This window comes from Engystomops pustulosus, chromosome 2 (genome assembly GCF_040894005.1).
Source record: "Engystomops pustulosus chromosome 2, aEngPut4.maternal, whole genome shotgun sequence".
Classification (NCBI taxonomy): Eukaryota; Metazoa; Chordata; class Amphibia; order Anura; family Leptodactylidae; genus Engystomops; species Engystomops pustulosus.
This window is the reverse complement of record NC_092412.1, coordinates 217,169,296-217,196,505: the sequence shown is the minus strand read 5'-3', so window position 1 is coordinate 217,196,505 and position 27,210 is coordinate 217,169,296. Positions and strand designations below refer to the sequence as shown.

General features: G+C 40.0%; 1 protein-coding gene across 3 annotated transcripts in view; it reads left to right on the top strand.

Annotated features, from left to right (window-relative positions):
• The window catches only part of CUX1 (cut like homeobox 1), a 272,705-nt gene that overhangs the window by 145,145 nt on the left and 100,350 nt on the right, over positions 1–27,210 (top strand). For all 3 annotated transcript variants that reach the window (XM_072138168.1, XM_072138167.1, XM_072138166.1), the window contains exons 9-12: positions 14,403–14,451; positions 17,512–17,616; positions 19,557–19,745; positions 23,454–23,512. In XM_072138168.1, the coding sequence (XP_071994269.1) occupies positions 14,403–14,451; positions 17,512–17,616; positions 19,557–19,745; positions 23,454–23,512 (402 nt within the window). The remainder of the gene's footprint in view (positions 1–14,402; positions 14,452–17,511; positions 17,617–19,556; positions 19,746–23,453; positions 23,513–27,210) is intronic.

The following is a 27,210-nucleotide window of genomic DNA, read 5'->3' as shown; positions in this document are numbered from 1 at the left end:
TGTACATATCTATTGTACCTTTACTAACATTGGCTATCAATATTGAGCACCACATTTTTAGATTAATTTGTATGGACCACATAAAATGGGCTCTGTACTGTATCTCCCACGTTCTGGCTTTTACCAGGGGTTGTGTTTAAATTTCTACTAGGTCATCCCCATAAGTAATAGCTTGTGGTGTTTACCACGATGGACGTTATGACAAATCTGTTCTTTTCCGAGTAACCAGACACCCATTTAGGGTGGTGGGGTCTCCATGTCATGAGCTGTCATTAAAAATATATTTGATGAAACGGCTTCAAAATCAAAAGTTTCCTTTTACGAGAGAGAAGAGATAATTGAACCCATTGATTTGTTTCACGGTTTGTTTGCCCTTTCGTTCTCTTCCTGAGGTGCTGTTTGCTGAGGAATGTTTCCAATCGCCAGAAAGACAGTGGGGTGTGTAATATTTCCCCCGCCAGCTCTCCATTCAGCCAGACAAGGGGACTGTGGCGAGCCTGCAATATGAATTTTTAATGCAGAACTTCATAACACAGCCCTTGCAGCTCGACTGCTCTGTTCTCTTGAGCTTTCAGATTTAATGCTCTGATGAGCAGAGCTCAGGCCTGGGGCGTTCTACATCATTTCGGGGTTAACCCTTAGAGCACCAATCAGAAACGTTCATAGCAGCGTCGGTTGATTGTTTGCTGAGCTTTAGAGGCATTGGCTCACAAATATATTCCCGATGAGTAGCCCACCGAAGTCCTGTTTTGTAAACAATGGCTTTTTCCCCCACTTTATATTTTTCTGCCGCAGTAGCAGATTTATAGACTGCTATTTTCTTCTTTGTCTGATGCTGTCAATTCTGTATGTGCTGCTGGTATGAAATCTTCCTTAAAAAAAAATAGTATTTTTAATAGTTCCATTGTAACACTACAGAGTAGTGAGGAGGTTTGAGTGATCATATATAGGATTATTAAGGATCATACGCAGAAAAACGCTTATGTTAATAAAACAAAAAAAGAAAACTGATTACCCTAATGTTTTGTTTGACTTGACATGGTCATATTAATACCGTTTGACCATGATAAGCTCCTGATATTCCACCGCATACTAGGCTGCATGCATTAAAGGGATAGCCGATCATGAGAAACTTTACCAGCGTAATCACGAGACCCTAAAAGGGTCACTCAGATTGTACTGTCTCCGATAAAGTTTCTCTGTTGCTGGCGGGAGCTGTTGGTCGCATAACCCACCAGCAGCAGCGTTTTCTGTGACGTCTGTGTCCTGCTGGCTTCCAGGATTGTGTAGTCTTTACTGTACTCCTATCCACTCCGTGATGACCACTCCCATATCAGTGGTTGAAGAGGTGTGCCAAGGTCACCGATTTTGTACTTACCTTGGGTGATGCCCATTGACTAGTAGGCCTTCTCCCGACCCATTGGAAGAGCCTCCACACAATGGGCATCACCAGGATTGCTGCAGCTAATCCTGACTGGCGGCCAAGGTTTACCAGGGTAAGTACAAATCTGTGACCTCATTCTGATATTGCATTTACCCTGGTAAACTTTTGTTGCCGACCCCTTTAACAATCTGCAGAATGTCCACTCTTATACGCTGTTTTGGTAACAACTGTGCAGTTTTGTAACACCTTTGCATTACACAGTCACCCTCCAGAGTCGTTGTCCAACACTTTCATTCTCATCTATGAGAAAGTTGTTTACTGTGCACCACAAGAAGTCCTAAATAGCTAGCCTTAGATCACAGCTGGGATACGACTTCAGTTGTGGTTATGCTCTGTGTCCATTACACACATTAGAGAAACACAGAATCACACAATGTGCATCTATCTACATGGTTATAGCAGCTGCCTCTGCTGTAAAAAGTCTTGACTGTCGCCCTGAGATATATCTCTGGCCTATATCCGTAGTAACTGATACATTGCAGAAACTTCTCTAAATGTCTTTTTCACCGCAATGGAGCAACCTTATTCAGATGTTTGGTTAATTTCAGATTTTCAACTTACAAGATGCTTTCAGGGGTCTTGTGGTGTCTGTATCTTGAGAGAGACCGTGTCAGACTGGCCCACCAGAGCACCCGGGGATCCTCTGGTGGGCCCAGACTCTAACCTTATACTGGACACTATAGATAGAGCAGAAGAAACCTTATTTTGAGGCTGATGGGGGCTAATTTTTTTGGAGGGGAAAGATGAAGAGTGGGTCCACAATGATTTTAGCTGGTGGCCCCAAGGAGCCGCTGTCTAAAATGTTGCTAGATCACAGCCGCACAGGCCTATATTTTTGGTGCTATGGAGGATGGAGGCCTATATTTTTACAGATTTGTCTTTAAAATATTAATGACAATGAAGTAAATACAACTGCATAAAAGGATCATCTAATAAGAGAAAAGGCTTTGTTAAACCATGAAACCTAATATCATGAAGCATAATGTATGCATTCACAGGGAAATAAAAAGGGTATTACAGTCCACCTTGGCCTTGTAGAGTAAACACTTGAAATATGAGTGAGGAGCTGTGACACGCAGTTTATGTAATCTTTTCCATATGAAAAGGACTCAAAGAGACTATAGATTTATTGTAACTTTACAAGTTATGATGAATTTGTGAATCATTCCTTGTGGTTATATAAATGCAAAGCGGCAGTATCTAGTTACATTTCTATATGTGGGAGCGCCCTTCGGCCTGTCAGAGCATTACTTCAGTGCTTTATGTTCTGGAGCTGATCCTGGGCTCCAGTAATTTTATATTTTGTTATCTTTATAGTATCCTCTCTGGGTAACCCGAAGACCTTTACATTTATCAGTGTAATGTATTTTAGAATGGGAGAATAATAGATCTCTTTGTAAGATTACTCTTTAAATCGATGTTCTACCTCGAAGACTTTATCAGTTATATCGCCAGAAACAATATAGAAGTTGCCCTAACAAAGTCTCATTCCAGGTAGTTGTGTAATTACTGCTCGCAATACCATCAAGGAGTTGCCCTGCTTTAGAAAACTGGTACTCAAATGACATATCAGATATCCTCCAGGTTGGGTAGACCATTTAAAAGGATTGTCCAAACTTTGAGTTTATGTACACGAACGTTGTTTTGGACGTGTGCTACCAGTTGTGTCACATGACCCCATGTAGTTCAGTGGACTCGCACACATTGCTGTGGTTTCCTTAGCGCCTTATATTAACCTACTGCCCACTGTCATCAGTGTGTAAGGACTGTGTCACACAGGTCTGTGGTTTGTGGCCTGAGAATGCACACACGCTTGTGCAGTTAGGCTCCTTGAGAAAGATAGATTACCATGTATAATCCATTAGTTCCCCCGGGCTAGTGAAGAGGTAGGGGAAACCAGGAACTTGGAGCCGGGGATCTGGGCAGTTGGTTATCCTGTGATCACAGAAAAAAAAAAAGACCAAAAAAAGATATTGGGTAGAACATGTAAAAGGGTTGTCCAACAGGAGCAGAAAGTTAATCAAAAAAGTATTATTCTCCCAACCAATTCCTCGCTGCTAGTGTTTTGACTCTTGCCAGATCACTCCTGGTCTCTGCTTCCAGATCCTATTTCAATAAACAGGAAATGCCCCGATCTGGCCACTCCCTCTTTCTCTGTCACGGTAGTCACTTCCTCTGCCAGTAATCGGTTGTTGGAGCATTTCCTGTATGTTAACACAGTACCAGGGATAAGACTATTGGGGAGACCATTAGGCATCAAAAAAATGATCAACGAGGAAGTGAATTAGTGCTACTACTTTTTCTTTTTTATTGCGTCTCTTTTTGAGAGAACTTTATCATTTTATTTCCCCCAGACAAGCCTTTTCTTTTATAACATCTGTAAGAGAATTGAATAAATAGCTTTGTTATTCCTTGTAGAAGGGTATGATTATTGGCCAAGTGGGTGTTACCAGTTGGGGGAGTCTTATATTTTTCAAAGGGTGCTGTTAAATGCCAGGGACACCTCCAGGTAGTGCCAGCCAGGTTGCAATTTACGCATTAATTTCTAGAAGAAATGACAAAGGAGCAAAACAACAATTCTAAGAAAGGGTCACACAGAATTGTTATTTTAAAGGGATCCTTTCTACAAAAGAGATGCCAGGAGAGGTGACCAGTCCTCTTAAAATATATTAAAAAAAAACATGACTCCATAAAAACATGAAACCATTATGTGAAGACAGTCTCTGACAAAGACTGTGCTTTTGTAAAATCCTGTTTTTGACTAGTTTGATTCTGCAGATGGGTATACTTAGCTCTATTGCATTGGCCTCTTCTTTACCCGCTGGTACTTAAAAGCTGTGTCATTGTTAAATTATAATAGCCGGCAAAATATAAGGTGCCTGGGGGTTTTCATCATCTTGAAGATTATAATCTGATGTAACAAGCGGGATGCTGACTGTTCTGCAGGGAAAAAGCTTCTCGTATATAACATTGTACTTACTGAAGATTAAATATAAATGTGTTTTTTGGTGATAGTCGTGTAAAATCTGCTTATCTATCTATATCATTTATCACTCTTATCACAACCACAGTCATAGACTTCCCTGGTCTTTATATTATTAGGTCCAATAGTTAAAACAATATTAGCATCTCATAGTGATAACATGAGAGAATAGAATTACAGATGAGCTAATCTATACATTGGTTCATAGATTTGGTAATAATCGTCCGTTTTTCGGGCACTGAAGCAAAACTGAATCTTTCTGGCTTTATATTGTATGAATCTTGTAAGATGGCGGCTAGCTTAGGCAGCGGAGAAAAAGGAAAAAAATATATAAAATGAATGAAACAAGATAATTTAAATTAACGTTTTAGAGGGCATGAGGTGCTTGTGAACCAATTTCCAAGACATTTGGAGCAACATTGGTCAATACCGAGTAGAGATTTGGATCTGGACCAAATGTTTTGACAAATTTGGCAAACCCTGGATGATCACTTCTCTCTAAATACGATATGCCATCACTTCATGATAGGTGATCCTCTGGGACCCTTACCTATCTGGAGAATAATGGAGCCAGAGCTATTGGCAGCCCCCTGGCTATGTAGATAAGCACAGCTGGACCTTATACCCCGGTACAGCAGGCTGCCTCGTGCAGCTCTAACTTCATTTAGAGCAACAGAAGGAAAACCCCTGCAAAATTGAAGGGATGGCATATCCTAACCTTTACACAAGTTTGTAGACCAAGATTAGTCCAGGCGTGATAATCTCTCTTGTCAATACCGGTTTGTGAGAATAGAGCCTTAATTTGGAGAAATTTATCATTTATTTGCCATCTCGAATAATTGGTCTTGTATTGTTCGATATTAGACATTAATCCCCCCCCCATGAAACCATAAAAGGATCAATCAGTTGACATATGTATAGTAAAGTATTCAGAGAGCTTCACCAGAGGTCACAGTGGGCAAAGGGGTCCGTCTTTAACTAGGGGTCATCTGTAAGTCGGGTGTCCTTAAGTAGGGGACTGTCTGTAAGTTTGTATATATAATAAATATATATTATAGATGCCACTATCTTTAGCCTGCGTTGTTTATTACTATATGTCATATCTGAGTCTATTTGGTTAGTGTAGCCACATGTATAGTCATAAGGCTATCATTGCGAGTCCCCATTTCATTCGGCAGTAATGAGTAGCAAGTCTAATCACTGGCAGGCATGTGACCTCGGAGAGGTTCAGCGCACTTATTCCCCATATTAAGCTCTTCCAGCGCGTCTGACTTGTGCTAGATGTACTGAGGTAAATGTCTGAATTGCCTGTAGCAACGTATTCATAGTTTTTGACAGGTAACTTATTCCTAAAATGAGGTGAAAAGAGAACTGACAGCATGTCACTGCAACTAAGAAGTGGCATTGGATAAAGCAGATATAACGGTAATGTCTGCCCTTTATCTACCGTGAAAGTTTAATTTAGCAATTGCCTTCATATGTGTGAACTTGAGGCGGGGGGGGATGCACAGAAGTTCCTTTAAGGCCAGATCCATGTGAGACGAAGAAAAAGAAGTCTATTACTTAGAATATGTCAATCACACTGAGATGTACTATAATTGTTTTTGGTTCTGTGGTTTTTTCCCCCTATGGTTATGGGTTCCCGTATCTTTCATTATTTAATCACAAATAAAATAATAATAATGTATACACATGATAACATTTATTTAATCATGAATATAATAAAGGATGAACAAACTAAAAAAAATCCTCTGTTTTTCCTGTATTTTATTCATGATTAAAACATTTTTGGCACGTTTATACATTAACAAAGAGTTCAGTCAGTTTATTTTGGATGTAGACACTCCACAACTTTTGGTTGTTAGCCCCATGAGTGCCCACGTTTTTTTTTCTTTACCACTGTGACTTTTTTTTCATTTTGGAGCCTTGAGAGTTGCAAGTGAACCTACGGAGAGCTGGGTAATTGCCTTTTGGATTGTTTTTAGTGAGGTGCCCCTTAGTGGGTTTAATGCCACATACCAATTGGTAACCAGATCAGCACCCCCTGCGAAGGGGTTTTGGGTTTGGTTCTCCTCTGACGTTATTACCCAGGGAGTCGCCCTCTGCTGTTTGTTTTTGTGTCTCTATTACTTCTGAGTTTTGGGAGTTGGACCAGAGACTTCTGCTTTAGCCCATAATTAAATGATGTCTATTGAATCAACAGACAGGACGTGGACCTCATATGCGCGAGGACCTGCCAATGTTTGTGGCATATAATCATTAGAGGTGCCTCAGCCCCATCATTTAGTTGACAAGACTTCTGTTGCCATCAAATTCTCTTGTGTGGATACAATAATCTCCTAGTGGCTCCTTAAGTTGTAACCCTACAGATGAAACCCAAGCGGCCTCGCATAAGGATATTCCAAAAATATATAGTGTCTTTTTACAGGATTTATAAAACTTATGTCCTATCCTTACGATGGGTCCTCAATGTCATATCAGTGTCACTCCTTTGAGTGCTGCTTCCGTTTCCTAGGTCTGTGATCCATTGTGTTTATCGTCACATGGCCTCAGGTCTTGGTGAGCAGTGAAGAGGCTGTAGCCCTTGTCCAAATACTGTAGTCTTTCTGGTCAGCTGGGTATAAGATCCTCATCGATCAAATATTGATGATCCATCCAATGTGCCAGGAAACCCCTTTACAAACTGGGAAAGTATAATAAAGCAAGTATTAGGCGTATTCCCCACTAGTAAAGAATGATGATGTAGGGAGATTATTGTCTCGGTGATCCCTCTGGATAAAGCAAAGCTTGTTTTTATCTATATTTTAATTAATATTCCTTTAGTCCTAACGCTTACAAGTTCTTTATTCTGTTGAACCGCTGAACTAGTTTTTTTTTTCTTTTCCTTTAGAGCATTCCAGCTCCGATTTTCTTCTCCATTGTACTTAATTTAATTAAACATCAAGATTCATTGGAATTAAAATGGAGGCAATGATTCTTTTCATGTTGTTGCTATGGCGATAAACAATATGTAATTCCAGCATTTAACATTAACAAACAATTTAGCCGCAGTAGGCAAATATTTACTCCAGACGAGCAGACAGTTACTTGAAAGCAATAGACAAAGTGTCCTGAAGACCATTTTAGTCATCACTGCATAGACATGTCTCTTCTTCAGGAAGACGGATTAAACAAGTCTGGTTACAATAAGCTGATTGCTGGACTTAATGGCGACAATTCAGCATAAGTGATCAAAAGCAGACATGGCCAACCATATCTTTTATATAGCACCGTGGTTCCGAATCCAGATATATATAATATGATTTGTAAAGTAGAAATGGAAATTACAAATTACATCTAACATAGAATTTGTTGCCCAAATTTGGAATGGCCATTTGGTTGACGGTTCCCCTGGCACATCTCGACATTGAGGGAATGTGCTCCATAAAATATAACAGCTAGCCTATTATGTTGGTTATTTATTGAAAATGACCTAGTTCCTGATAAATGTCCTGTGTAATAAGGCCTTAAAGGAATTTGCCTATTTACTTTTTGTTTTTTTTAAAATGCATTTGTAGTGTGTGTGGGGGAGGATGTTCGGTAACTTACCAATATGCATCAATTGAATTTTCTGCACCGCTTTCATGACAAGCCCCTGGTTCAGAAATTCTGTTTACCTCATCAACCATTCTTGTCCATAAAATGGCTGAAGATGGAGGGTCATGTAATGTAACTGTCCATCTTTACCTTCCAGGACCTTAAGATTGTATTTACGATACAAGTATCACAAGGTCCTGGAAGGTAGATTCTACATGGGTACTTTATTTACATATCAAAAAGTGGCGCAAAGCATTTTATAGATGTATATTGATAAGTTACTTAATATGACCACCCACCCCCCTTCCCACATTTCAAAAAACCTAAAGTAAATTTTACGTCTTCTAGAATGGAGCAAATCTTTCCATACATCATTTCCCAAAGATGTGGTTATATTTGCGTCAGTACTTTAAACATATAAATATTCTAGGAAATGTAACTTTTCTGGGTTTTATTTTGCCTTAAACCATTCCAGACGACATCAGAGCAGATCCAATAGAATCATTTCAATTACATGAATGGTGTGCAATGGAAAATGTAGATTTCCATACATACCCCATTGCATGAGGGTGTAATAATTTGATCAGTGTCGATAGTAAAGAGGACAGGAACACCATTAGTTGAATTTTTATGTTACTATGCAGTACAGAGTAGGATTAAAGGGGTTGTCCAGTTTCAGCAAATAAATTCTATTGTTTCTGCATTGAAAAGTTTAACAATTTTTCATTATATTTTCTGTATCAATTCCACGCTGTTATCTAGATCGCTGCTTGCTATTCATTCTATAAAAAGCTTCATTTTTTTACTTTCTTCGGATAAAAATCAGTCCTTGGTCAAAGTGCCCGGCGCATTATATGACTGTGTAATCAGAGCTGTGTCCACCCCAGGAAGTCAACAATGAAACGTCCTGTTGAATCTCGGCAAGCAAAGATCTAGAAAACCCATGATAAATTAATACAGAACGTATATTGGAAAATTGTACTTTATTTCATTATGCAAACAATAGCATATATTTTACTAATAGTAAACAATCCCTTTAACTCTGTCTACTTAAGCTTTGTTTCATGAGCTAGTTTTTAGAAGAACCTGGTTCCCATGTTGGGGCAATTAGGGTACATTCAGGAAGCCGTTATGGGGGCTGTAATCTGGTCGCATGATTTGCAACCAGATCATGACCCCTATAGACTTCTACGGCTCCCAGTCATAGGTGCAGTAAGCACATGGTGTGTCACCGAAACTGCGGTCGAGTTGGGCAACTGCTCATGTGCCGATGGAGGAGTGAGGAGCGCTTACCACTCCTCCTCTCTCCCCTGTTCTCGCCCAGGTTTCGGTTTGGGCAAGCACATGGCCGTCGGAATAAGCCATTACCTTTTATTCTACTAGGACATAAAGTAGCAAGGAGTAGTTTGCTTATGTATTTCAAAATTACTTGTGGATATCATATGTTCTATCTGGATTAGATATTGTTAGAGTTTTTTTTTTCTCTAATAATAGTTGCATTTCCTGATAACAATCCTTTTTAGAAATTTTTTCATTTGCAGTCAAAATAATGCAAATAAAATAATGCTGATAAAGTACTGTTTTTCCCATTTTTTTTTTTTCCTTTTTTATAAGAATGGTCACTTGACCATTTAGCCCCTGGTCACCCGGACATGGGTGATTACATAGGAAATGACATTATATTAGGTCTTTAGTGATTACTATACAGATTCCCAATATTGGTGTTAACCACTCCGGAGGGATATTTTTAAGGTTTGACAATCTCTGTCAATAATATTTGGTTACATAATGGCGGAGGCATTAGCCTAATCTATGGCAGGAGAGCCTATAATGCATTAGTGAGCACAGGACATTCTCACATGCCTTCCCTCATAGATCCTGAATGAATCACGCAGTACACTTAATTCTCCGAGCCACAGCTGTTCAATTTGTCCTGCTCTGAAACGATTGAACCCTGAGTGACAGATTCAGGCGATGGCTTTGATTGCTCAGTGGGTCACATGCCGAGCTGTGACCTGCATTTCACATATTGTCTGATTCTGATTCTGTTTGCCCCCCTTTTTTCCCCCCCACGTAAGTTATTTGGACACCATGTTGGGCCACTAGAGGCCAATTGTGGAGTAAATTCTTACATGTGTAGATTGTGTGGAATGGAATTTCTGTTTTCTCAGCAGTTCCCTCCTGGTTACTGATGTGTTGTGTGGTTTTATGATCTGAAGTCTCATGGAGGATATAATTTATGGTCAGTAAGTAAAGATGCTTCCTATTAAAGGGTTACAAGAGACAGATCTCTTCAGATTGCCATCATTGCTCATTATGCTATATGGTTTGGATTATGTATATATTTGGCTGAAGTCTGGACATTAAAGTATTACAAATGGCAGAATATTCGGGCGACATAGAATATAATTAACTATGCTCCGACCATGTTTTCGTATGATCGTTGTCATGACTAACACTATGACCATGTGTACTTTGCTCTATTCATTTGGCCATTGACTTATTTCCTTGGCACTCTCTCATGATTGACTACAGAGTGTAGAGGGGAGATTTATCAGGAGTGTTTGAGAATAGAACTGTTCTAGTTGTCCATCACAACCAATCAGAGTACAACTTTAATTTCCCCACAGCTAAGTTAAAGCTGAGCTCTGATTGGTTTCCATGGGCAACTGGAACAGTTTTACCTCGGACACTTCTGATTTATCTCCCCCGAGGACTTTATTTGCTTTTTGCTACGATAAACTAAGGTCCGGTGTGACGTACCTTGCTTGACTACAAGCAAATTAAACTATTTGTGGTCTTTTTTGTTACAGTTTTTATTAAAACATTTTATTTAATAAAATATAAGTTTAAAAAAAAATTGTGGTGCGGAATCCACGGCAATTGCACCATTTTAGGACTCAGTCTTCAACTACCTGCACATGAAAAATGTGTAATATCCTACCACAAACAAAAGGCCTGTGGTTGACATGGCAGGAATAGGACCTGGTCTGAGTTTTGTGGCACAGGCAGCTGTGGAAGCTATGGCAGTGTGAGTGAACCCAAAGAAATGAATTTGTCCATTTGGTATCCATTGAATAAACGGATAGCAAACAGAAATCAAAATAGAAGAATTATGTGTGGACAGCTCAGTGCAGCCATGTAGAAATTGCCACCTCCGTTTGGTTGATGCAAGGATAGGAGCAGAGGAAGATGCATCAACTGCGGTTACTGATTACATTGACGTCAGAAGATTAAACAGTATCTCTAGTTGTAGACAGAATGCATAAATAATGTGATAATTTATTCCATCATATAAAAAAAGATATATACATCTCATAAAAAGGGTGAAAATACCTTTACTTTTTGACCAATTACAATCCTAGTTCTTGACCATTGTAGTAGCTGGAAAAGCTTTGGTATTTTCCCCTTTTTATGAGATGTACCATATTTTTTTCTGACTATAAGGCACACAAAAAATCCTTTGATTTTCTAAGAAATCAAAGGTGTAGCTTATATATGAATCGTACTTACAGACAACAGCTGCCTTGAACTGTGCACAGGTTTGCCACCTGCTGGTCATTCATCCTTATAATCAGGTGCGCCTTATATATGAACCTAGACGTTTTAGCAAGCATTTATTGATGGTGCGCTTTATAATCCGGTGCATTTTTTTAATATGATGGAATAAAGTATCAAGTTTTTAATGCAATTTTTTCTTCAGACAAAAACATTGGTCGTGTGCATGGAGCCTCGGGCCAGGTTCACTTGGCAGTATTTTGGTTACACTTTTCAGCTAAATCAAGGAGTGAATTTAGGATACCAGAGTTATACTAAATGTTTCCTTATAGCTTTTCTGTATGTAGGTTCTATTCTTGGTTTTGGCCACAATATGATCATGGGAAAGTGACCCTAATGCACTGCATATCTTCTTTTTTTGTTGGACTCAAACTTGTCAACAAATTTGTGGACACACTTCTATAACCCTTCCATCATATTGTTCTGCTGTCTTGGATGTCTGGCATTAGATGGCCTCCTTCTCATGTAAACATTCAGGATCAGCTGAGCAATAATGAACCTTTTAATGCAGCCATCTTTACAGCCTTATCATAAATAACCCAGGTCAGATAGACATGAGGCTGATAATGCTACCTTATCACCTAAAGATAAGATTTCCCAGCGCTGTAAATAGAATATGATACTATGTGTCATTGATAATTCTTTAAGCCAATCTATATGGGCCAATCTAAAGAGAAAGTTATCAGGCAAATGTAAATGATAACAAGTGGTTGTGATGATAATTTGTCTAAGTGAACACACATAGATGACAGCATGTTATCTATAAGGGTGGTTTCACATTGAAGTTTTTTTTCTCATCAGTGATTTTTCACTGAACCCATTTGGGCTTATGGACACATACAGATTGGTTTTCTTTTCCTGGCTTTAGTGATTTTTCACTGATGCCTTACTGGCCCATTCTTTTCATTGGGCTTTTTCACACTTCAGTTCTATTTCACCGAAAGCGCCGAAGTGAAACCACCCTAAAAAATATGGTCTGTCGTTCATCACGGTTTTTGATCTAGATCTAAATACCTATAGGATAACAAAGGTACAAAAGGTTCCCCTCCCTCATGTTTCTGTTAAAGGACATCCAACACCAGGATGAAGGATTGTAAACCAAGCACACTAACATACTCATGTGTGGCCCCACTGGCAGGATCTGCTCTTCTTTTAACTTTTTAAACCCTTGTTTTTCCCAAAAAAATGGGCTTTCCAATTTATGCAAATGAGCCTGAAGGTCTCCAGGCTCAATAGATGTCAATGGAGGCTGGAGCCCATCAGGTTCATTAGCATAGTTTTAAAAAACATTTTTTTTTTTGTAAAAACACAGGCTTAGGAAGCTAAAAGAAGAGTGGATCCTGCCAGAGGGGGCGCACACCACCATGTCAGTGTGCTTTGTTTACTATCCTTCATCCTGGTGGTAGATGTCAATTATAAAGCTAGAAAAGATATTGTGTACCGTACACAGGGAAAATCTAGAGCCTGCTCTCTTTCCCCGTATGTACAACCAGGCAGCGCTGTTTCCTATAGAGAAGCTTGTCCTCCTCTCCAGCACGCCAACGTGTGCTCGTCCAGACCTGGAACTTTCAGGCACAATATATATAATATAGTTACCTTTATTATATTTTTAGGTTGGTTTACTTTTCACTCGACCCAAAAAACTGAAAACATAAAGAAAACTTTTAATGTAAGGGTTTAATCCGGCTGCTTGTACAAACTCTGTGTCCGTGATCTCTGTTAGCAATGGATTTACAAAGGATAAACTGTTCTCTTCTATTAGAATATCCTCCGAACTGACCAAAATAGGGCACAACTGTTGGGCAGCATTAGAAAGAATTACATTTTGCTAAAATGTTTATTAGTAGGAAAATCATTTGAAATACCAATACAAGTTCTGGTTTAAAGGAGAAACATGAATAGAAATATTTATACACATAGAGATTAAGATGAATTCATATTTACAGTGCGGATCTATAATTAGGAGCTGTTTTGAGCGGAGCCGCACTTCTTAAACAAGAGGCCTGGAATGTAAACAGCTGCAATTACCCTTTATACAGAGAGATCTATCGAAATGAGAGGCCAGTGCCCAACCACAAAAATAGCGCGGCCTTAGATTGTGTCGCGCATTGATTACATGTAATCTCTGTGTTTTTGGAATGAGATTGGATGCCTAGAAACCGAGATCCTATAGACATTGGTCTCCACTTTGTGCCTAAACAGTGGGATCTGTTGGAGGTAGACAGTGGCAAATCCACATAGCATATGCCTCTTATGGATGCTACAAATTTTAAGGAATTACCTTACCTAAACCCGATTGTGTGCAGTGAAGCAAAAGACAGACCCGTAGTCCTTTGTTTGGGGCCCTTGAGTCATCGGTATGTGAATAACGCTCACACACTGATGACGTTAGAAAAGACTGCCGGAGCCGCTCACGGACAAGCATAGGACCTATGCGGTCCTGGAAGTCATCTCATACAGAGGTATGAACCCATATAAAAACATTTGTCCGTGTGTTATCCGTTGAATCAATAGATAGCACCAGGACAAATTCTAAATTCTTGTGCTTGCAGAACAAAGAAAGATTCGCTGACTTAATATTTTCTATCTCATCTGTGCTTTAAAATCAATGTATGATGGACTCCTATGGGTATGCTGATCAGATATTGTTGGTATTTACTATACTATGCTATCACCTACTAAACAACAAGAAGATAATTATTTGTTTTACATACGGTCTTCTTGAGCTTTTCTCTTCATCTATGTAAAAATTATATTGGTTACTCTTTAATGTATTTTAGCTAAAAAAAACATGTTAATGTACCATCTTTACTCACAGTTGTGTTTTCCCTCCTTCTCTAGGGCCGATGAGATTGAAATGATCATGACAGACCTCGAAAGAGCCAATCAGGTAATTTCATTTTAAGTGAAAGTAGACCAATTGGGGCATATTTCCAAAACTGTTTTTCATAGAATATTGTTGTAAATTAGGGTGCTGCACGGGGCATTTTTGGACTGTTCTTGGGCCATTTTTAAACGCACTGATAACGCATGCGTTTTTATAGCATTACCATGTGTTTGGCTGGTTTTAATTAGTTTCACAGCTGCTTACACTTCCAGAAATGAAAAAAAAACACATTCAAACCAGGCAAACACATGGTAAACCTACAAAAATGTATGCTTTTAAAAACTGCAGAGAACGTTGAGACAGTCTTCCGCTACTTCAGAATAATCATCCAGCGTCAAACACGATGATAAATCTGCTGCAGAAAAAAACCATCTAGTCTAATGGGTCTTATCTTTTGATAAATCTTCCCCGATGTGTCTAAATCTAGCGTGTTGCAGACAGCACTTGTAAATGCCTGTTCCAGGCGCAGGTGAGGCGCTGGATCGGGGCCACCTGTTTCATGTCATGGTTTTTGTTTCTTTTGGGCAGCGTCCAAATGAAATAAAATAAAAGAAATGTAAAAAGAAAACACCAAATCCCCGCTACATGATGTTGTCACACTTAAGAGAAAGGATGTTGTACATTGAGTAATAATTCCTTGAAGAAATAAAGAAGCATTGAAATTTCATTATAAGATGATGGCGGTGTTAAAAGCCTTCTAATGCGCGCCATAATAACATGCTGAGAAATGGGTCCTGGACTAGGCTCTAGACTGGAGTTATTTGCCTCTGCTTTGGCATGCACACATTTACTTTTGGCCAAGAAGGATTTGTAGTCCTAACCAAGGTCTTTTGGCAGGCGAGAGCTGTACATGACGTTTTGATTAAGCACATCTTCTGGGAGTGTAAGATCATGCTGTAAAGCGCTAGGATCTGGGCTTTCTTTGAATGGATTTTATGTATTAGGCCGGTGACGTACTCCGTGAACACATACTTTTGTTTCAGAAGACGACTCATATTTTTTAGTTTTTTCCCGGGGTCAACATAATAGTAGTCGCAGTGTCATATCCAAATGGTAGGAGGAAGCTGCTCATTGCTCAGAATAACATTACTTCACTGTGATTCTTTACTTTTGTGTTCTATTGTACAAGACGTATTATACAAAAGCCTAAAAAATTGGGCAGATAGTAGTCAGTGGCATATATACTGTAGAAATGTAGGCCATAGATGATTGTGTTGTGAAAACAATGCGTTCTGACGGGTGATCTGTTCCAGCAGTCATTGCAGTTATCACTGCCGGAGTGTTTAGTATTGGCCTAGTAATTCTATGTGCGTCAAGAGCCATGAAAATCATTCCAATACCTTAAAATATCCGAATATGTGTGTTTCTCATAGTGGAATCTAGCAAAAGATCATTGGGACAATTTATTCGCTAATTTAAGAGGTGAGCTGGCCAACGTTCTCATATGTACCGTAAGGTGGTGGTCCTCGCTTCAACAATGGTGGATCTTGGCATACACATAAAGGGATAGAATGTATTTACAGACTTTAGGATGCAAAAACACAACCATAATCAGAGGCATAAAAGAGAAGGAAAAGTTATTTTTACAGCACTCCAATGGGTAATATTCCAGTAATATCGTCAGTCAAATCCAGTAATCCTTCTCACAATGCCCAGCAGAGCCCACCATAGTGTCTGCCACAGTGCCTTGCCGTGGTGTCTCCCACAGTGCCCTCTCATGGAGTCTTCCACAGTGCCCTGCCACAGTCTTTTACAATGCCCCTGTAAGAGTCCTTATTCTTTTATTCCACAGAAAGCAAACAGACAAATTCATTTTAATTGATCCATGCACGCAGCTATGGTTTCCATGGCCCCATGTTTGCGCTGACTGTCCGAAGTGCAATCTGAACCTCAGGCGGTAATGACGTGGCCTTTAAATGCAGACCATGGATCCGCTGTTTGTGGCAAATGACCATTATGCGTTTGTGTGGTGGTAGCCTAATAGTCAGAAAGATACATCCACTGGAGGTGCATAACAGCAACCTATTGCCAGGAGTGCACCATCCATGAGGCAAGTTGAGCCCTTTGCTTCAGGCAACACCACACCTGCAACAAATTGGGGGGCAGCTTGCACTTAAAAAATAGTGTTTCTTCACACCCAATGTCAGCATGGCTTCGGAGACACTGCATGGAAAACCCACCTGTAAAAGAATATAACCTGATATATTACTATCATTCATACATGCATTCAGTTCGGGTTCCTGCCTATTGCCCATTGAAATGACATGCACACCTGGTCACGCTGGGCATGCCTGTGTACTGGGGAGTCATAGAATAGCTGGTGGCCAAAAGAGCGTTCTGCTGACAACTTACTTGTACATCCAGCTTTATTGTTGTGGTATATTAGTATTATAATGTAAATTAGATGTAATACAGTGACTTGCCACTTGAATATCTTCATATTACAGCCCAGCACAGTATGCAATCACCTGGTGTAAAATAATGGCATTCCTCTCCTGCATCACACACGATGCTGCTCGCCTCCTTGTCTCAGCGAGTGCTGCTTCTTTACCCCCAGTCTCTCGTTCTGCCACTTTATTTAACCCCTTTATTTCCAGCCCCACCTTTCTATTGGCTGAATAGCATCCCACCCCCACCAGATTAAAAGGTTCCCACCGTGCCTCCCTCTATGAGTCATTCCCACAAGTAATTCTGAAATGAAATCATTCTCGGCGTGAGTATAGAAATAAATTGAATAAAAAAGATTCCATTTCTCCTCATATTTATTCAGCCTGATAAATTCAGTGGGCTGCAGCATTAACAGCAGCAGGGGATTCCTTGCTTCTAGCATTAAATTACTGTCATAATCGCTCAATTATTTCTTCCTTGTACTGTTTAAAATAAAAATCCATCACTTTCCAGTTTTTTTTCCTCCATCCCCCCCCCTAACATTTATTAGGTTGAGTGTTTAGGAAAATCAATTATAGTCAGTCGGGCATGAATTGATGAATGTTCTCAGATTAATTGTCAGTTGTTAAAATGAATGTATTTCTCTCTTCACCTTTTTCTTTCCCCTCCCATCAGAGAGCAGAGGTGGCACAGAGAGAAGCAGAGGCCTTAAAGGAGCAGCTTTCGTCAGCTAACAAATCTCTCCATCATGCCTCGCAGACGCAGAAGCCGCCTGATACGGTAAAATACACTCTTTATGGTTACGGTTACTCCTAAACTCCACAATGATTTGATGACGTCGTAACAGGTTTGCTTGTCCAGCAAATGACTTTAAAGGGGTTGTCTGAGGTTTTCATACACAGATCTGCTTTCTTTCAAAAAACAGCTCCACTCCTGACTATGGGTAGTGTGTGGTACTGCACCTAAGCGCCATTTAATTTTATACAGCAGAGCTCCAATACCAACATAAATTATGGTCACCTGTGCCGCTGTGTTTGGAAGAAAGCAGTCGTGTTTTTCAACCGCCAGACAACCCCTTTAATACAGCAGTAATGCTCTGTTAGCGTTAGAGAAGGAGCAGATTACATCACATTTAACATAACGCATAGTGCAGCATGGACTACTAGTAGATTGGTCAGTGTTTGCCAGGCAATGTGACTTGCTTCAGATGATGGAAATTAATAATAATCTTTATTTATATAGCGCCATTATATTCTGCAATGCTTTACAGATTGTGAGGTGAATCTACATACACAATTACAGGGTAGTAATATAGTCATCAGTTTAAACCAGTGTCGGACTGGGCCACCGGAGGACCAAGATGTGTCCTCCAGTGGGCCCCAGTCTCTAGCCTCTTACCAGACCCCATAGATAGAGCAGAAGACAACTTAATTTGGATACTACTATGGTCTTTTTCACGGAGGATGGTTAAGTTTGGGTCCACAGTTTATTTTTAGCTGGCGAGCCTAAGGAACCCAAGCTTAGAGACTGACTCTAATCTTTGCTGGAAGTCATATACCGTATTTTCCGGACTATAAGGCGCACTTAAAAACCTTGGATTTCCGTGGAAATCCAAAGTGCGCCTTATAGTCCGGTGCGCCCTATGTATGGCGCTGGGCAGCGGACCATACTTACATAGGTCCCCGCTACCGGAGACAGCAGATCTCCAGCGGGAACTGCAGACCACGCGGCACGAACAACTTCTGCCGCGTGGTCTGCAGTTCCCGCTGGAGATCTGCTGTCTCCGGTAGCGGGGACCTATGTAAGTATGGTCCGCTGCCCTCCTCCACCTCCCCCTCACCTTCCCCACTCACCTTCCCCGCGTCGCCGCGTCTCTTCTCCGCGTCGCGTCCCGTCGCGTCCTGCCGGGTCTCCGCTCCGCCCCCGTACCTCCGCCACGCCCCCGGACCCCGCACCTTATAGTCCGATGCGCCTTATATATGGAATTATTACATATATAAGGCGCATCGGACTAATGCGCCTTATAGTCCGGTACGCCTTATAGGCCGAAAAATACGGTAAGTACAATATATGCCATTCAGTTATCCAAAGGTGTTTTATAGAACAGCTCTTTCTGTAAGTTATCTGTAGGATCTTCTAGTCTTAAAGGGGTATTCTCATTTGGGCATTCACATTTAATTTAATTAATCTGCCATGTATAAACATTTCTTCAATTAGATGCTATTAAAAAAAATTTACAGCCTCAGATAATTTCTCATAAATGTAGTCTTACGATCCCTTAGAAACAAGTCTGTATCCTTGGATACGGCCACCTTTGCTTGAGGGATTGCCCAAAGAAACAGAAGGTTTTTGTATATAAAATGTCCGGGAGTTACTACGTGTCGCACAGCCGTCCTCTGGTAAAGCCAGGAGGTCAGAGAGGACTCGATAGCCCATGGCTGGCCACTGCTGCCTAAATGTGAGTTGGTCGTATCCGAGGAAGCTATCTCGTTTCTAAGGCACAACATGACTACATTTATGAGAAATTATCTTCACACAGGAACATTTTTTTTAAATAACATCCAATTGAAGAAATGTTTACCTATTGAAAATGAATGAAATTCAATGTGAATGCCCAGATGGGAAAACCCCTTTAAGCATAAGTCCACTTCACTCTTCAATATATGCCTCTTTACATTGTTGTAATTCGGAAATTCTCTTGTCTTTTTGTTCTTCAACAGGATCAGACGACGGAGGAATCTTCTCGCTCCAATATGGAAGTTGAACTTACCGCAAAGGAGCGCGAGATAGCCCAACTTGTGGAAGATGTACAGAGGTTACAGGCCAGTCTCACAAAGCTCCGTGAAAACTCAGCCTCTCAAATATCTCAGCTTGAACAGCAGCTAAACACCAAGAACAGCACTCTCAAAGTACGTGACATTGGAAGTAAATCTTCCTATATATAGCGCCATCTTATACCCCAGCGCTTTACAAATCATGCGCCACGTATACATAACAAATAAAATAATAATTAAAAAGTATCAACAAACGAGTATGAAACATTAGGGAGTCCTGTCAGCTTCCGGCTCGTAAGAGCTTGCAATCTATCACTGGACTGGTCTGTAACAAAAGGGTTTTATTTTATACCTTCCCTTTTGGGATCCCCAGTACTAGAACTGGTACTGGAAAGTGAAGATTATAATTGTCAAGCTCAAACTCAATGCTATTGAGGTGTCAATGGGGGGAATGTAATATGGCTTATCGACCCAATTCTGACACTCAAGACGACAATGCGCAATCTTCATTTATTATCTCCCTGCAATAAAAAGAGTCATTTTAGTTTTTTGGTGCTCGTATAGTATCGCTGTGCGCCAAATATATTACATCTGTGGGCCACATGAATCTATGGCAGTGTATAAGCCGACAGCTAGTCAGAAACACCACAGTCGTGTCCTATGACACCGGTAATACCTTCCCTCCAATGTGTATGTTTCAAATATGATCACGTCACTCGCTTATTTTCTTTGAAACTAACGTACACTAAATACGCATGAATATATTTATCAGAAAATTACCTATTTTTTTAAAATAAATTTATGTAAAACACATTTAATATTTAATGCATGAGAAATATTTACCGGTATCTTAAAAAATGGCTTAATCCTAGTCAAAAACATCTGCTTTATGGCAGATTACTTTGCAGCAGTACTACCTCATTTTCAACACTGGCAGGACTAGAAAGATAGGGGGATCCTATAAGGGTTATCTATCAATTTTATGTGGCTTCTGGTTCTGGAGAACCTTAAATAACTGCTCTGACTCCAGTCTGCTGCAGGGAAAGCACAATGTCCGCGTGAAATCGCTTCTCAATCTATCTTCTCCATGTGAGACATGCTGAGGATTGAGGAACTACTATTAATCTTTATTATAATCCAAAATAGATAATTGCAGGACATTGTGCATCTTTACATACATCCCAGATAATTCCTGACATCCGGATATTGTGCTCAATGAGTCGTCTATAATGGCCTGTGTGTTTTAGAGACCTGCAGAGGAGATCTCTGTGAAGTAGAAGTGACTTTGCCTACATCCACATCCTGTGATGAATGAGGTCACCAAAAATTTGTCTTATGTTCTGCGCGTGAAAATAAATTGCTGCCATGACATGCAAGCTGGAGCGCAAATGCCAGGGCAGCATTATGTCAATATAAAAGGGCAGGTTCTGCATCACATTTTATGTACTATATATATTAGATCATTTTAAAAGTTGATTTTAGAAAGAAGTGGCACATGAATAACACATAGAAGAAGATTAGCCCAGTTATGGTGCCTGGATCTATGAGTAATTGTCTCTGGTTTATCATGCTTGACTTTAATGGTAGATTTCCTTTAATCACATGGCTGAGGTCAGTTTGTGAATCCCTAAAATATATTTCAAAGGACAGGACTCATAATGATGTATAATACAAGGAGTCCCTGCTCTCCTGCTGTGATGGTGAATGCAATTCAACATTGTTCAGTGGGGAAGCAGGGACTCCTTGCATCCTATGCAACATTTAAATCCGGCCATCGCACGATTTATGGACTGACCACAGTTGTCTGAGTGAGCCTGAATTGTGTTGAAGCAAATTGAATGTATTCTAGAAAACTACTCCTCTTCATGTTACACTTATGGCTCTTATTGTAGTCTAGTAGCAATATAAGTGAATCCAGTAGTAGACCTATAGTAGCAATTGGCAATGTAAGGTCCATTGATGCTTAAAACACCATGCTATTTTGCAAATTCATATATCCTAAATAAGCAGAAATGTGTGTATGAAGCTCTACAAGGGCTTTACAATTCATTTTTCATCCTGTCAGAGGTTGCAGATCCCCTTCCCCCCTCCCTTAATATGCGGAACTTGCCTTTCAGTAGATGTTTGTAGATGAAACGTTCCATATGCCCTCTATAGAGAGGAGGTTAATGTCCTATATTTCTAACAACTGTTTTCCTCCACCCGGTGTCAGTCTGTGGGATCTGAATAACAGTTCGTTCAGCTCCATACGTCTTGGCATGTGAATGGATCCCAGATGTAGGCCTTCCATAGCGCCATTAAAATCACATTAACAATTTAAGTAGGGAATTCATTGTGACATTTGTTTGCTATAATATGCAATGTGTCTTGCAGCAACACCGCATTGTATAATTATCAATCATCCTCTGCGCTGGCAGGGGAGGACTGGAGCTGCACAGTCAATAGTCAGGATGCAACATTTTGAAGAAGTTTTCACAACGCCATTGAAGGCTCTTGTCTGAAATATTGACTTGACATTTGTTCACGGATTTATGGCGAGCAATACATTGTATCTGCTTCAGTTTCCCGTCCTAGGAGCCGCACTTATGTTTTGAAGTATTTTTGTGGAATCTGGTTAGGAGACATCTGAGCTCGGATTTGGTTGGGGTTATACTAGGGACATCCACGTCAAGTGCACCATGTGATAACGTCCTAGAAGATACTTTATTCAGTTACACAAAGACTGCATCATTGTACAATAAGTATAATAATCTATTGTGCCGCCAGACCACCAGCTTAATGCATTTCCCTTTTTCGAGGTGGGGAGGCCTTTTTTCTTCCCATACATAGGGGGTGGTCTGGTTACAACTGCTGCTTGTATATATAGACAGATTAGGCTGATTGCTGATGGACTATGGTCTGCTATTAGCTGTAAATGCGGTAAGCTGGTAGTGAGTGTTCAGTTATTCTACAGCACCTCCGCAGGTGAGATGATATATTGCATAATGTAGTCTCGGGAGAAACACGGTATGTAGAAATTATTAGATGCCAAAAAGGAGAGAAACCCTCCTTGAAAAAGGAATGACTGAAATTATTTAAGATTTTACAGGAAATCTACAATTAAAATGTCAATCCAAAGTGTTGATATTCTTACTTGACATGTAAAAAGAATACAAAAGCTCGTAATTGTTGCCCACTTCATTACTTTCTACACAAGTAATGTTTTCTTAAAGTGGGTTTCAAGCTTGTGCCAATGATTTTCGTAACTACAAGATACATCATTAATCTGAGATCTGTGGGGTTGGGACACCTGGCACTGCCGATACAATTGAGACCGCTCCATTTATTATGTAGTGGCCATGGGCTCGACTCCCATTGATGTAAATGGAAGCCAAGATTCATTGAACCTGAATGGCTGATACACGGTAGATGTGGCTGTCTGCTTCCTGTTCCATCCACTGTTAGCCGCTCTACTATCTGTCAATTGACTGAGCGCCAATAGTGATATAACTCATAATGAACGTTTCTATGAAAACACAATTATTACACTTAACCTTCGGGTTCCTTTACGCCGGCACCACACAATTGTGACTTAACTCCATGCATCATAGCCTTATATGATACAATGAGACCCTTCTTGCTGACGCTGTTGTTTTCGCTGCTAGGCAGGGACTCCTTGAATCATCTTTCTTTATGATGCAAGGATTCCTGTGAAAGTCAAACTGCACATGACTTGTTTTTCACAGGCTGAGCACGGTTGTGTGTGGTGCCAACTTTAGGCTTGTAGTAGGTACCATGTGTTATTATTTTAAGTTTTTCATAGTTGTTTTGTTTTTCATTGCGATTCTCTTTTTATACATACAGCAACTTGAAGAAAAACTAAAAGTACAGGCGGACTATGAAGAAATTAAAAAGGAGCTCAAGTATGTGACTTCATTTATCTTGTATATATGGGTTTGCTGAATTGTATTTCTCTGAACTATATGCTCGCCTTTGATGAGATGCTCATTTTGCCATACTTTACAATGATGTTGCTCAGGCTAATCTAGGTATAGACAGGGGTGCAGACTTATCCCTTTTGTGTCTGTAGTATATGGGAAACATTATAGCAGCTAGTCCTTGTCTGCCCTTGGATTAGAGAGAGCATGTAGAGGGGAAAACTGCAAAAAAAAAGACATATAATGGCTATAAATGGTACAATGTACATACACTGTAACTTATCCTGAAAAGTTTCCTATGTTTGAAATTTATTTTTAAGCTTTTGTTGCTGTATATCAAAAAATTAAATCACCAATCGATACAATTCTATCATGATGATAAAAGTTTTTGATTCACTTTTACCTGATACAGTATCTCAAATGATACAATTTATGTTTTAGATCTTACTTTAGAATATTGTGCATTGTGTGTCTCTATGATAAGGAGCTGGCATAGGGTTATTATGTATTACCTAAGAAAATCCTACATTGTACTTACCCTTCCATACTGATACGTTCAGGTCATCTTGTAGCTGACTAGAATATCATCGGCCTCAAGTGTATCATATGCTGTCCGAAAATGTAATATTATCGTCTGCATCTATTTCTCCTCGCCTTTTCCTGGTGTTCTGCCTTCCTCACCAATCCTTCTTCTTTTTATTTGACAAGTGCTTCCTGCAGCCATAAATCATTTTGTTGAAATTACATTGTGAGTGTTGGGAAAACAGTTCCTTCGCTCATAATACGCAAACACAAAGTTACATTGAAAATGCCAGCGACGGCTGCTGACTGCAGCACTGGGTGCGGGATTGTGTGCACCTATGAATATCATATTACCACAGGCCAGCTATAGAAAGGCCCAATGTTTTATCCCGTTTATAATTTATACCCAACTATGTACATACTGCTAAAGTGATCTGTTTGCAGAATGCATTGGTTCTTGTACCTTATTTCCCTGGAAATAAGGTACAAGAACCAATGGGGTCAATTGTTAATGATCCCTTCCTTAGACTCAAACATCAAGCCAAAATTGTTAGGTAGTTCTAATACTATATACAGTTTGTGTTGATGTTATTCAAGGCAATAAGGGATGGGATTTTTGGGTCCATTTGCTACATTCAGCCTGGACATCATCTGGCAGTAGTTACAGCTGTAGCTCTTCCCTCTTCTGCACGTGTTGCGGAACAGCTGGCAACATGGAAGAAGCAGAAGTCTTTAGCAGGCAATGCACAAAATATAATAATCTGCCAAATATCTATACGTAGACATCCATTCCTCTCAGCTCGTGAATGGGGAGAGCGAAAAGGCCACCAGTTTTACCTAGTAATGGGTTGTCTCCTTAAAAACAAAAAGATTGGCATTGAAACTGAAACCTGTCAAGTTTTTCTCTTCTCCAAAAATCAGGAGGCTTCAGTATACTGCAGAGTAGATGGATGTCTGGTCCTGCAGAAATGGTCAAGTTCAACCACTACACATATAATATGTATTCCTATCAGTAGAGCAGGGGTAGCTGCATGTGTGTCCATCTCTGCTAAATTTTATGGGAATTCCCAAATAGCCTGCCATTATTTGTACGACTTGCTTGACCAGGCATGCAACAGACATGCTTGGCCACCTCGCTGCAGCCACAAGACGGCCGCGAAAGACCATGTTTTTGAGATACAAGTCCTAGAAAAATATGACACACATGTCCAAATGGAAACAACAATCTAAAGTTGTACTAATGCTGCTTTTCATCAGATTTTTCAGGTTTCTGACAGGTGGCTAGTGGATTTGGTCTCATATAGGTCATATTAGCAAAGGTGTTAGATATGTCTGTGATTTGCTATTTCTTTTAAGATGCACAACCACTTAAAGTTGGTCACGGAGAGAGCTTCAGTATGGAGATTTGGCACACCAAAACACAGGTCCAAAGGAACCAGTAGTTGGTTTAGTGTCCCAAATCGTTCTGATTGGGTCAGTAAACGAAAACAACTGTTTATGTAGTTTGAAGTAAACTAGCAATCAAAAAAGGAAAAGCATTTTCGGCACCATCCAGGCAAATCACACACAATGCGACATCACAGGTGGAACATCGCAAGTAAAAGCAGGATTTTAAGGGTTGCTCCAAAGCAGACCTACAGCACTGCTCAGCCTGGAGACAATAGTCCATATACAATCCAACCAAGAAGTAGTAAGGTGGCACTCATCAATGTGTGCAAGATTCTTTTATTATGAAGATGTTGTACAGGAACAGTGTGGGGCCTGGCAACCCTGTATATACATACAGCTCAGGCTTTTCTTCCTTATAACGGGGCAGGTCTTCATTAGGCTTTATATAGCTGTATTCCAGTAAAAAATTACTTTGAAAAATATGCTAATTAGCGCTCTTTCATTTCCTAATTATGCACGCCTACTGCGTGCAATCGTATTCATGCACTCCCTCCTGCCCCCAGAGCCGGTGACCCCTATGCCCAAGAGCCAGCTCTAGGGAAATCTTGTGCATGCGTGGTCCTTCACCCATTCAAGCAGTCGCAAAAGCGGACTTGCAAGTGCATAGGGGTGGGAGTGGATGAATATGATTGCACGCAGTAGGCGTGCATAATTAGGAAACTAAAGAGTGCCGGGCCGCCTCTGTGACGTGCACAGGAGCGCCCAGTGCAAATTAGCATATTTTTTAAAGTACATTTTTTAACCTCAATACAGCTATATATAGCCTGATGAAGACATTCACCATTATAAGGAAGAAAATCCCGAGCTGTATATATATTTAGTTTACTTTGTGACTACCTAAGTGGTAGTTTTACTTTTAGAGTCTGTTTTGGTTACCTGGCACAAAACTAATATTTCGGACTAAACTGGAGAAGTCTATAATCTGGATCCCATCACTTTGCATGCAGAAACCTCATCTTTTTTATCCTATTGCTGTGTGATCTTTGGATCCTGCGGCTGTGCCAGGTCCATGTAGCCTCGGCCCAAGTCCCCATCAATTTTTAGGTCACTATTGCTGGTGCCTGCAGAATGTGGATTTTCCTCAGTCTCAAGAACATTTTTGTTCCATAATGGATTGATCTTGTGATTTTTTTGATGAGCGCGGCTCCAGACAAGATAATTCATGTATGTTATGTGCAGACGACGAATATCCTCTAAATCAATGCGCAGTAACTGTAGACGTTGAATAATCTGGATATTTATGTGTTTAGTAACTTGCAATATTTAGGGAAACCATTAACAATCCATGTGTTACTTCCCTGTCTTATTCCTTCATGTATCTCCTTTAAAAGAGATTTATGAAGGCAAAAAATTATCAGTGTTATTTAACCAGGACTGTTATGCAAATCTAACTCCCTCGAAGCTACACTAACAAATGTATACACTTTCTGACAGCTTCAAATGTTATATCCTTATTAACATTTAATTTTATGCCGTGATGTGGCCTGCTGGGAATGAGATATGCATTATTTAAATGACCCATAAGAAAGATGGATTTTATCTAGGGATAGATCGCTGCTCTCATTCATTATCAGGTTTTTGCGCTGCGGAGCAAGTTGGGAAAGTTACCTGGAGTTGTTTTCCTGCAATGTTGACACTGGGAAGGCTCATATTTCTTAGATGTGGAAGCATAAGCAGTAACTTTTTTCTCTTTTGATTTAGATTTTTTTTTT